Source organism: Amphiura filiformis, chromosome 19 (genome assembly GCF_039555335.1).
Source record: "Amphiura filiformis chromosome 19, Afil_fr2py, whole genome shotgun sequence".
NCBI classification, from domain to species: Eukaryota; Metazoa; Echinodermata; class Ophiuroidea; order Amphilepidida; family Amphiuridae; genus Amphiura; species Amphiura filiformis.
The window spans coordinates 12,032,515-12,045,625 of NC_092646.1; the positions used below are offsets into that span (position 1 = coordinate 12,032,515).

The window sequence follows — 13,111 nt, forward strand, 5'->3', positions numbered from 1 at the left end:
TAATTCCAGGGTTCAGACCAACCTTAATCGGATTCCAAGCTTTTAGTTAAAGTGCTTCAAAAGTTTGGATATTCGAAGTAAAAAGAGTATCATAATGACCCATTGAACACTCAGGCTGTATAACACCATGGGGAATTAGACTTCATTTGTTCTATTCATTGCATCGAAAGGAAAGGTATCTCCCGTCTAAAATTTGACTGAGGTTATGAGTAAATTACGCTTTCTTCAGATGATAAAATCTCAATTTTGTTGGGCTATAGAGGATGAGGCTGTCTATCAGGTCACCCACCACTAATTACATATGTTACTCCTCTCCATCCCTAACAAATACTAGTTTCATTCATTAGCGCTTCATCAATTTTATGGTCTGTTCCCTATCACTACCTTATTTTTTAAGAAGTATACCATGCTCGAGGCCAGGGGTGGCACTAAACTGCGTTTGGGGTCCAGCACCCTGAATTTTCACCAGTTGAAATTGGCTAGATTATTTTGAAACATATACTCCCCTTGTATATGGCTTTACATATATGTAGGGAGTATTTCAAATAGAAGGTCCCAAATTGTCTATTCTATTTGAAACCCATACTCCCTCCTGTGGAAGACTAACTAAATCTTCCACAAGGGGAGTATAGATTTCAAAAGGAATAGCCCAATCACTATATTACATCACATACTCACCAAAAGCTGAGGCAAACGGATCATCGGGACCTGACCCTGAAAGTAGAAGAAAACATGGATTTACATGTGGCTTGTTGCATGGTAAGAAGGGACAATAACTTGCTGCTTGTTAAGCGTTCACTACGAGTAATCATGCTACGGATTGGGCTAATCCGGTTGCATACACCCTCTATGGAACACATGACCTTAATCTTCTACACAGGGAGTGTACAATATTAAGGTTATGTCTTCCACAGGGATGTATGGATTTCAACTGAAATAACCCTATCAGACATGATAAACCAGTCAAGCTTTCGTCAAGATTGGTGCCGAGTAGACTTCTCCTTATCTACCTAAGAGACGGTGGCTCTGAAAAGAGTCATTTACAGCATGTACCCCTTTGTTATGTTAGGTCCAGTGGCTCTGAAAAGAACTGTTCAAAGAGGACTGCTTCATTGGCGACTCTCAAAAAAAAATGTTGCCACTGGCCTACTGAATAGGCAATTCCTCTAAAAAGAGCCATTAAAATGGTGGCCCTTGAAAGAGTCATACAAAATTAGGTTGTACAAGATTTGGTGCATCACAAAAGAGTCATTAAAGCAGAATGGCCCTTGCCCACTGAAAGATTGGTGATCTATAAAAAATTATGTTGCCGCTAGCCTACTGAAGATTTGGTGGCTCTGAAAAGAGCTGATAAAGTTTACTGCTTCATGTCCACTGAAAGATTGTTGCCACTGGCCTGCTGAAGAGCAGAACCAATGCCTCTGAAAAGAGCTGTTAAAGCAATTTCTTTTAAACAATCTTCACCTTGTCCACTTGAAGTTGGTGGATCTGAAAAGAGTTGCCAAAAATTAGGTTGCCACTGGCCTATTGAAGAGACAGAGCCATTAAAGTGAACTTTCACTTATCCACTTTAAGATAGTGGAAATATCAACCATAGGATATACTCACCAAATGCTGCAAAACTGTCCACTTTGGTCTCATGCTGCTGAGCTAGCCTAATGGCATCAAATTTATTATCTTGCTGTTTCTTCTCATCTTCCTTCTTCCTTTGATCTGCCTCTTCCCTACAGAAAAGATGATTAAGCAAAAAAATGTTTAAAAAATTGGACAAAGATATAATCAAGTAGAATCACACTCAATCTAATAATGCAATTGTACATTTTTGTGATTCAATCATGTTTCACCATTGTTCATCGCTATTTAACAAGGATAAATAATAGTTGCAGGAATATATTGACTGTTCCTCGTAACACTAGCCATTTGAAAAACATACTTGCTCTGTGGAAGGCTTTTTTAAAATCTTCCACAGGAGTAGGGCAGATTTCAAATGGAATAGTCCATTTTGTGAAGGTATTCCAGATGAAATCCATACACCCTCTGTGGAAGACATGACTATATCATCCACACAGGGAATGTAGATTACAAATGGAGTCACCTATTCAGGTAACCCCATTTGAAATTCTCACCCCCTGTGTGGGAGATTAAGGTAATCTTCCACAAGAGTAGGGCAGATTTCAAATGGATTAGTCCATTTTGTGATAATGGGTTATTCCAGTTGAAATCCATACACCCCCTATAGAAGACATGACTTTTATTCTCCCACAAAGGAGACATAGATTTCAAACTGAGTCCCCAATTCAGATAAACCCATTTGAAATTCTCACTCCCTGTGTGGGAGATTTAGATGTCTTCCACAGGGGGTGTATGGATTTCAACTGGAATGAACCAATTCTAGTTTCCATTCCGCAACCTACTTTAATCTTTGTTGTTCAGCCTCTTGTGCTATCCTCTGTGCATCAGATATTTTGGCCTTGTCTTCAATCTTAAATCTAAGTTTGGCTTGGTCATAGGCAATCTTCTTTTGCTGATGGAGTCGTCGCACCCTCTCAACCTCCATTTGCTCCTGCCCAACCTGGGGCTTAAGCTCCTGCATGAGAAAATGACAAAATTTAACAATCACATTATCATGTTTATATGTTTAAATGGGATAACTCTACAGTATACATGGTAATATTTGTGACTTGAGGTTATTTACAAATTTAACAACGCGCAAAACAACGTTTACCTAAAACTGTGATACAAACCCTTCTCTCTTGCGGTTTATTCTTCATCATGATTTCATACTTGAGTCCCAGTGTCTATTTCACATAATCATGAATCAGCCATTTCTTCACAAACAACATAATAATACTTGATAATACAGTCCTATTATTAGCAACAGGTCCAAGATTCTAATATCACATTAAATTATAGTTCGTCATAAATTTGCTCCATTAGACTTCTCTTAAGTAGCCATAATACCTGATCCCTATCTTTGAAGGATCCACAAAAACACTTTGAAGGTGTACATGTAATAAGTTGCAATCTTCCTACCCACTAACTGCTGAACTAATTTAATCCACGGTTTCCAACACTTTTCCGCCCAAATCATGGGGTAAATCAACAAAAAGTCATCCAATTTTTGTCTGAACCATTGACTTCTATGGGACAGGTAAATTGCCAAAAATCACAGGGGCAAATGTCAAAAAGTCAACCAATTTTGTTTTTGTAAATATTGGTTTCTGTGGTGCAGGAAAAGATCAAAAGTCACAGAGAAGTCTTCAAAAGTCACTCAATTGGGCTACAATATTAATGGGGAAATTATCACAAGAGCTTACATAACACTGTGTTTGATTCAATGTAGGGGCCTACCTCCCTAACAGCACAGCTTTCAACAAGTTGGGTAAAATTTAAAATGTTTTCGTAACTATTTTGTTAATTGCCCAATTTCATGTTGACACATTGGAATGGATGAAAAATCACTAGTTTTCTCATTATCTTTAAATTTCTTTAATAAAGCCATCAGTTTATCTTTACAAATTAGTTCACAAGAACCTCTCTTTTTCACTCCAAAAGAATTCATAAAGATCCTTTTCTTAAAATCTGTACCACATAATCATCAGAAAAAAAGTCAGGGAATCCACCTTATACAACAGATAGAGCCCAAATTGTATGAATAAGTAAGAAACCGGCAAAACTGGCAACACTGCCTATACCCTGACTCATGACAGGTGATTGAGGCTACACAGGTTTGTTGTCTTCAAGGTTGCCAAACCCGCGATTTGGTAGCCCAATTAGGCGACTTTAAAAAAATTTTCCCACGACTTTTGACAATTTCCTGTCCCATAGAAACCAATGGTTAAGAAAATATTTGGGCGATTTTTCAACATTGACTCCCGCAACTTCCAACAGTTTCCTGCCCCATAAAAACCAATGGTAAAGAAAAAAAAAAAGGTGACTTTTCGATTATTTAACCCGCGATTCGGGCTGAAATCTTTTGGCAACCCTGGTTGTCTTTAATTTTGAGTGGTGTTTGTCAGCGATCTTCCTGATCTCCTCGACAGTTGAAACTCTGTATTTGATTTTCTTGCCCCCGTCTTCCACCAGAATTGTGCATACCCCATTCCATGTCCACACTGATTTAGCCTTTTCAACGTGTTTTGCCATGTCTCTGGCCTCATTGTATATTGTTTGGTTTGTTTTTGTGAGGATTTCATGTATTCCAATTCCTGTGCCCTTCAGTGATTTTCGTGATGAGATAACCTTTTGCCTAATGATATTTCTTGTGAACTTGACCTCAATTGGTCTCGGGGCTGCTGTGTTTTGCTGTTGTTTAGGTTTTTGCAATCTCCTGGCATAGTCTATATCTTCTTCACGTACTTCTACTCCAGTTTTTTGGGCTATGTTTTTGACTACTTCCACCACGTCCTCTGGTATGATCTTGTCTGTCTCTGGGTCTTTCTTGACAGGTGACTCGGGCACGCCCGTTATCCGAATAGAATTAAGAAAGGACTGTTGTTCTAAATAGTTCATACCTTGGTGGTTGAGTAGAGTATTGTTTATAGATGTGCTACAGTTCTTATTAGAGTTCTCTCGCAGCCTTTCATGTGATTTTTCAAGCTTCTCGTGCTCTACACGCGCATCGTGCAATTCTCCTTTCAGCTCCTCAATCTTCTCATTGTAGTCTGCTTTCATCGCTTCCATCTTTTCATTGGTTTCAGCCTTTATTACATCCATTTTGTCACTTAAGATTTTGAGTTTCTCGTCTAAGGATTCTGATAACAGTGACTTCAACTTTGTTCGAAATTGATCACTTACAACAAGTGCATCAACAACACTCTTGGCAAGTTCGTTATTAGATTCCATTTTACTTACTGTCAAGTTACTTAGTAAATTCCAATGTCAATTCCTTCAAATTAGTAAGAACAGTATACAATAATAATATAAATAGTCAACGACAGTAGTACACTACAGTAGTACAGTAGTAGTATGCAATATTAATGATAAACAGCCGCAGTGGCAAGCCCCATCAGCTCATCGATTTGCTATTATCCGCTTCATGTTTTAGCAGAGTCGTGAAAACATGTCTTCTCTCATTGAAGTCATATATGTTTAAGGCCATATGGAGGGTATACCCAACTTTCACATTCCAACCCTTACAGAAAGGATTGGAATTTTGCATTTTTTGATGATCAACGTTTGTTACACTCTTCAAAAAAGTGAGGTTAGCTTAAAATGCTTAGCTCATGCATGGTGACAAGAAATTTTGCATTAATAAACTGCACAATGAAAAAAAAAAGATAACAGTTCCTTGTAAGTTCTACACCGACATGCTTACATCAATTATTACACATTAATAAAGAAGGAAGCTGAGTAATGTCATATAATTAGCATGGTATATACCGAAGTGCATATAAAAATCCAACCATCAAATTACAGACCTGAAACTGACCATTCAAAAAAAAGAGGAAAATGATTTAAAAAAGAGGAAAATAGTGCAAAATCATGCTAAAAAGCTCAAATTGGGCTGAAAATAACAAATAATGTGTAGGCCTAAATTACAGGAATAAAAAAGAGGAAATCGGCTAAAAGAGGATCAGTTTCAGGTCTGAAATAATACTGAAGTGCATATAAAAATCCAACCATCAAATTACAGACCTGAAACTGACCATTTCTGAAAAAAGAGAAAAATGCTTTAAAAAAGAGGAAACTAGTGCAAAATCATGCTAAAAAACTCAAATTGGGCTGCAAAAACAAATTAATGCATAAAATTCAGGAATAAAAGAGAGGCAGTCAGCTAAAAAGAGGAAAAGTTTCAGGTCTGAAATTAAAATAAAGTACAACATTCTTCTGAATTTAAATATATCAACCTGTTTTAACCCGGGACGCCTCGCATGCCAAGCACTAGGTCAGCGGCACTTAGCCACGGATCTTTCGCTGGCCTGGCCAACAAAAGCATGCCTATATCACTTAGGGTGATTGCATGCAGTACCTATATCAAGTAGTATTTTGTCGTACCCGGGCGTTTAGGGTAAGACATTAATTCAAAATTGCTCTGTTGTCCTACAAGCACAATGAATTTGACTGATTCCAAGCTAATAGCTGTAAGTTGGGACATTTGTAAATATGTGTAAACATTACAAATATGCCCCTCCCCATGTCTGGTTTGAAAAGATAATCATTCCTCTCATTAATTTTACAAAGATTACCCAGAGAATTGACCCCATGAATATTATCAGCTGATTGGGTACAATCCAATCCAATCCACTTAGGCTAAAGTAATATACGAGGGGCAGTCAGTATGTTTTAAGAGTGGACTCATGACGTCATATGTGGATTGTTTTCATAGCATTTCTCAATGATTACATAAACACTGTACCTTTGTCTTTCAAACAACACATGCAAAAATTATATCACACACATGATTACGTAACAGCATTAGCATAAAATCAATGGTCTAGAGTCACCTGGTGAAATTGAGTTGTTTTTGTTAAGTGAAATAAGAGGCTGAAATGAGGTATTGTTGTATTTTTTATATTTTCTCGGGAATTAAAGAATGGAGAATGCTGCCTTTTGGAACAGTAATAGAACACAAACTACCAGTTCATTAAACCATGTTTGTTGGGCTGTAAAGGTTTTAGTTTGTTTAAAATGCATGGTCAAATATGTCTTATTTTTGACAAAAACAAGGCTTTTCTTTCTATACAAATCTTGATATTGCCAAAAATAGAAAACGTGGAAATTTTTTTTTTTTTTTTTTTGCCAGTTCTGTTGACTAATCTCCAAAAATTAAAACGGGAGTCTCCCTAGAAAATATTTGAATCCGTGATTAAAATATAACTGTTATTCTACCATTGTTACATTTATACAAAAAGTAGTGGTACAGAGAGAGAGGCCATCGTTTTAATAAGAAATTTATTTTTAAAACTTGTTCAGGTTGAGATCATCCATAAAAATTCATATAAATATTTAAATTTAAATTTTCATAGCATTTTGTAATATTTTAGACCCTATTTACATGGAATTTTGCCATTTTCGTGCATTTCCACCATGTTGTATTGGTCATCCTACCTACGCATGCGCAGATTATTGTTTGATTTGCACCAGTTATCATCGCACTGAGTACTAGCTCTCACACGTGACCAGTCATTATATTTTAGTCTGTTTCATTTTGGAGATAATTAATGTCATTTGTAATAACTGCTTTTTCATTAACACCATTTTTGCAGAATAATTTTGCTTCCATTCAAGCCCTAAAGTTGTTGAAGTTTCCAGACGTCCCATTTCCACCACAGTTTAATGACAAGCTTCATATTTTACCAAATGCAAACTGAGGACCTAATGTTTATTCTTGCCGAAAACTAGCCTTATGCCCCTTGTACTTTTTCTGTTCTCGGACATTGTAAACATGTGTCTTTGCTGTAATTTAAAAGGCCCGCCTTTTTGTGTGATTTGGCAGTGTCCCTAGTATATTGATTTTATGCTAATGCTGTTACGTAATCATGTGTATGATATAATTTTTACATGTGTTGTTTGAAAGACAAAGGTACAGTGTTTATGTAATCATTGAGAAATGCCATGAAAACAATCCACATATGACGTCACGAGTCCACTCTTAAAACATACTGACTGCCCCTCGTAGTTTCAAAACTGGGTTATTATCAGGTTTATATAAAGTTAAAAAAAATCTGTATTTACTAATTAGTCCAAACCCCATGTTAAAAGCCGATGATTTGGCTGCAAATTTGTGTACTTAAGACGAATTAATGCATGAGGAGACGGAATCTGAGAAAACAAGGATTTAAAGTTTGATATTTATTTTATGTCTTTTTACCAGTCGTTTCTAACAACTCCTTTTCTCTCCATAGCAACGGAGGGTTAGAAACTTAGAAGTGAGGTATAATGAAACTTTCAGTGACAGATATGTAGACCAGGCATGAGGTTTTATCTGTGAATACTGTCACCACATTTAAATATCATTCATTACGATTAAAGGTCAAAGGTCAATGACTTTAATTTGGCGTTTCTAGTATTTTGGTACATTTCTTGACATTTCTGTAATTACATGACTTCACAAAAAGGTTAGATATGAAAAAAAAACTTTAAAAAATAGCAAAGATAAAATTCCTGGCTCACTGGCTCAAAAATCACCCCTGGCCAAGGGTGAAATTAAGCGGGAGACGGGGGCCGTTTGGCCCCAGAAACTCTGCAATGGCCCCTGGTTCTATCTCATAAGGGGACACTTTTTACACAAAACTTGGATAGTGAACCAAAAATATCGAATTTTAAATCAAATAGTATTTATTGACCCCTTGGTAATTGGAAGTGGCCCCTGGTTTCTACCAATCTTAGTGAACCAGGGGCCACTTATTTGCATAAGTGGCCCCTGGTTCAAGCTCTCTTATTTTTACCCTTGCCCCTGGCACATATTTATGGCTATAATATAGTTTTGTATTTGCCAACATTAGTCTGAGTGAAAATATTTAGAAGCTGTATTTTAATTGGTCACTCAGATAAATATGTCACTTAATTAACCAATCAGATACACTGTAATAAAGACATTACTTATCAGTGGAATTAATGTATCACTTACCCCTACTCTTGTATTGGATGTGTCACTTTTCTGTAGTATACTATATTTTAATTGGTCACTTAGATAAATGTATCACTTAATTAACCAATCAAAAATGATGTAAGAAAGACAGTACTTATCAGGGGGTTTAATGTATCACTTACCCCTACTCTTGTATTGGATGCGTCACTTTTCTGTAGTATACTGTATTTTAATTGGTCACTCAGATAAATGTATCACATAATTAACCAATCAGATACGGTGTAAGAAAGATGTATCACTTACCCCTACTCTTGTATTGGATGCGTCACTTTTCTGTAGTATACTGTATTTTAATTGGTCACTCAGATAAATATATCACATAATTAACCAATCAGATACGGTGTAAGAAAGATGTATCACTTACCCCTACTCTTGTATTGGATGCGTCACTTTTCTGTAGTATACTGGCCAACTCTCTCTCATTCCTAGCCAGTTCTTCTTTCAGCTTTTCTATTGTCTTCTTTTTATTATTGTACCCTTGCATTATTGCCGAGTGGGTATCATCTGAAGAAGAAAAAATACACAATTTCTTAGAAACACGGTAATTTCTACTTTCATAATTAGATCAACAAAAAATATATGGTTGTTCTCAAGAAGAGAAGATATCTTACACTTCCCATAATGCATTTCTCACATTTCAGTGTTCTGTACCAATTTGCTATCTATAGTCTGTCAACTCAGAAGTACAAAGTAAATAGACCGCGGAAACTGCTTCTGTGTAAATGCTTCTTTGGCGTGCCAACTGCTGCACAATTTGTACTTGCCGAGTGCACCACACTCTTTTTGCATCATGTTTTTTACACGCACTGCGTGTGACGCAAAGCATCGACCCCCGATACCACAGATTTACTTTGTGCTTCTGAGTTGATGGACAATAGTGCAACATGGGTCGATGTTGATGAAATGTACCTCAATGAACAGAGTACGTCCAGATCTTGCAAAATATGTTTATTTCTTGACTACCTACCCATATTCTCAAGGTGAAAACAGGGAACCTGCGCAAAGTAATAAGAATGTTGTTGACCAATTCAAACAAATATTTTTGATGTCCATTCCCAACACACATAAACCTTTTCATTCGCTATTGCATGATTCTGACAACTGCTTGAATGATGCCCAACAATTAGATAGAGTCTTGAAGAAATACGCTCAAATCACAAAACCACATTCAGGTTTAATTTGACTTGTTATAATTCCAGTTTGGTTGTCATTGTGATCCAACATATGACACAGTCCTCGTGCACATGGTATTGCCCTTGTCAATGAGCAAATACAGCAGCATAATTTTTCAATTGATATTTTCGAATCAAAATAAAAGAGGTCAGTGGATTATTTACAAGCAAAATTACCAAGAGACAAGCTTCTGGAAGTGGTTAATTTGTCCAAGAATACACTACAAGTACAGAATGATCACGTAAAGGCCCGCCATATTGGAAATTATCAGCATTTCTTGTCTGCCACTTTGACCTCCTAGCTTACTGATTAAATACCGCTCACTGCACCTGGTTTTCCGATCTTAACTTGAAATGGTCTATTGGATGTCTTGCTTCAAACCAAAAGGCAGTATTTGCAAGGGGTGAGTTAAGTCAAAGGGGGCCCCAATCTGTAAAAAAAATGTAGCTTACTTCACTTGCCCAAATGTGCAACTCTAATGACAATCTTGGGGGAGCCCAAAGGTATCCCCTCTTTCAGAGTTGGAATTTTTTGCAAACTTTTTGTCAAAATTGCGAAACATATTGTTTTGGTTTTTTTTTAATAAAATTTTTAGAGGGGGACAGGCCCCTAGATCTACCCCTTGGTACAAATGTTATTTATTTACAGATACTACAGTAGGCTATTCTAGTTGAAATCCACACACCCCTATGGAAGACATGACCCTAATCTCCCACACAGGGAGTGTTGAGTATTTGAAATGGAGTCACTCTTTCAGGTAACCCCATTTTAAATTCACACTCCCTGTGTGGAAGATTACGATAGTGTCTTCCATAGGGGGTGTATGGATTTCAACTGGAATAGCCCATTGTACTTACAGTCTTTATCGTCTCCACCCATTTTTTTATAAGCATCACTCAGATCATCTCGGTCTTTTTCAAGAGCTAGTTTGATCTGTCTTTGGTCCTGTTGGGAATGAATAAACAAAAAACTTGTGTGAGCATGAACATACATCATATTAAATTTTCAGTTTCTTATAGGATAGTAACAAACAAACAGTTGCATTTGCAGAAAACCTCATTTTTTTAGTTCCAAGGCCTTTTTTACAGCAATTTACAGCTTTAAAAGTTACAAAAAAAAATCCCCACCGACCCTAATTTTTTTTTAATGTTCCGCCAATCAAACAATTTTTCTGGCCTTGGAAACAATTAATCACACCGCCCTCATACCATCTACACCAATAAATTAACCATAACTCTCTAAAAAAATTTTGCCAAATGATCGGAAGGTACCAGTTTCAAATCCTAGATGGTATGTATGTATTAAAAACTTTTCTCGTAACTTCTACTTACTCGAATTTCATTTTGTAATCTTTCTATTTCAGCCACTTTAGAATCTCTTGCCTGTGACATAAGAATAATGGTTGTGTGGTGATTTGTAAGGTCCGATTTGTTGCCGTCGAGTTGTCTGTTTAACTCATTCTTCTTATCCTCCTAAAGAACACACAGATGAAGATACAAAGTTATTGTAAAAAGTTCCAACCGACGAGAATTCAACAAATTAGGTTAATCCAGTTGAAATCCATTCGCCCCCTAAATCTTCCACACAAGGAGTATGAATTTCAAATGGGATTACCTGAATTCATTGTGTTTTTAGGACAACAGAGCAAGTTTAAATTATATAAAGTCATAATAATGACTTTATATCCCCCATAGAACACCCGAGTTAAGTGGCTAAGATAGTATGCAAGTTTTCTTTCATTTGACTTCAATAGTTTGGCTTAAAATGAACATAAAACTTTCCTGACAGTTGTTGATAATAATATTTAAAACTATTTGGCAATGAATAACCAAACTAAATAAAAATTTGACTAAAAATGAGTGTATGAATACTTACCAAGTTCTCTATTTCACACGCTAACGTTTTGCTTTTGGATTTGAGATGCGCCACTTCGCCCTGTTCTCGTATTCTCTGCGCTTCAAGCTCTTGCCGTTTTTGACGTACTAACTCAAGCTGTCGTTGTCGCTCTAATTCACGTCTTGCCGCCTATTAAAATAAAACATGAGGTGATTTTAGTGTGCTATTCTAACTCAGAGGCTTCAGCACACTTTACAGAAAAATTTTGCTGATCACTATGTATATTTCAAATGGAGTTGCCCATTCAGGTACCTCCATTTGAAATACACACTCCTCTATGGAATATTAAGGTCATGTCTTCCATATGGGGAGTGTGGATTTGAAGTGGAATATCAAACCATTTAGCATCATTCAGTTAGACAATATGCACAATGTGACATTCCATTTGAAATCCATACTCCCCATATGGAAGACACGATCTTAATCTTCGCAGGGAGTGAGAATTTTAAATGGGGTTACCTGAATGGGTGACTCCATTTGAAATCTGCCCCCCCCCCCCCATGTGGGAGATTAAGATAATGTCTTTCATATGGGATGTATGGATTTTAAAAGAAATCAAACAATAAAGGTAACAGAGGGAAATAAAGACCTGCAGCAAAAGTGAGGGTAGATTTTGAACATTAAGGTGACCACAAAGTACGCAACAATGTTCTATTTAACTTGAGATTATCAGTACTTCTAGCTCATTATACAGTTTTAAAAGTTTGTTGTTTTTTTCACTCAGATTGTGATTATTTATTTAGAGAATAAATGATACGAATTTTAGTGTTTATTATCCTCTACCATGTGATAGACAACAGGCAGGTCCAATATTTTGAGTAGTGGATGCCGGCACCCGAAATCATGCGATTGTCCAATCCTAGTATGAGTCTACAAACTAGACCACTTCCACTGACTAAGTATGCTTTGTAAATATTATGTTGTTGTTGTATTTTATACCCTGTGGTCTAAAGGAAATGGCGCAATATTAAACCCCAGTGTGTATTATGTATGAGAGCACTTAATGGATTGAATACGGTAGACCGTCCCTTACCTCTCGTTGTTCTATCATTTTCTGCCTTTGCGCTTCTTGCTCAGCCTCAAACTCTCGTTGGCGTGCCAACATCTTCTCTTGTTCCATCTGACGACGTCTTTCTTGCTCTAATATTATTCTTTCTTTCTTTTCCCTCTCTTGTCGCTCAATTTGCTGTTGTCTCTCCTGTGTGCATAAATCATAAGGTGCATGAATAGCTGCAGTCCTATCTTATACTTGCATCATACAGGACATCAATGATTTAAGGGATTATGCAGGGTCACTTAAAATGGAACATATTAGACATTGTTTTGTATTGGTTCTTTGCATTTTCAGAAAGGAAATGATGCAAGGAATCCATCTAGCAGTTTTTCAGAAAAGATCCAAATCTGGGAGGATAAACCGATGATCATTTAAAAATGTTGACATTTTGTATT

The 13,111-nt window shown here is 36.7% G+C and overlaps 1 protein-coding gene across 2 annotated transcripts in view; it reads right to left on the reverse strand.

Annotated features, from left to right (window-relative positions):
• Positions 1-13,111, reverse strand: part of LOC140140922 (intersectin-1-like) — a 99,168-nt gene that overhangs the window by 57,204 nt on the left and 28,853 nt on the right. For both annotated transcript variants that reach the window (XM_072162682.1, XM_072162681.1), the window contains exons 11-18: positions 12,696-12,860; positions 11,642-11,791; positions 11,098-11,238; positions 10,624-10,711; positions 8,958-9,097; positions 2,415-2,587; positions 1,609-1,724; positions 679-714 (exon numbers count right to left, since the gene is read on the reverse strand). In XM_072162682.1, the coding sequence (XP_072018783.1) occupies positions 679-714; positions 1,609-1,724; positions 2,415-2,587; positions 8,958-9,097; positions 10,624-10,711; positions 11,098-11,238; positions 11,642-11,791; positions 12,696-12,860 (1,009 nt within the window). The remainder of the gene's footprint in view (positions 1-678; positions 715-1,608; positions 1,725-2,414; positions 2,588-8,957; positions 9,098-10,623; positions 10,712-11,097; positions 11,239-11,641; positions 11,792-12,695; positions 12,861-13,111) is intronic.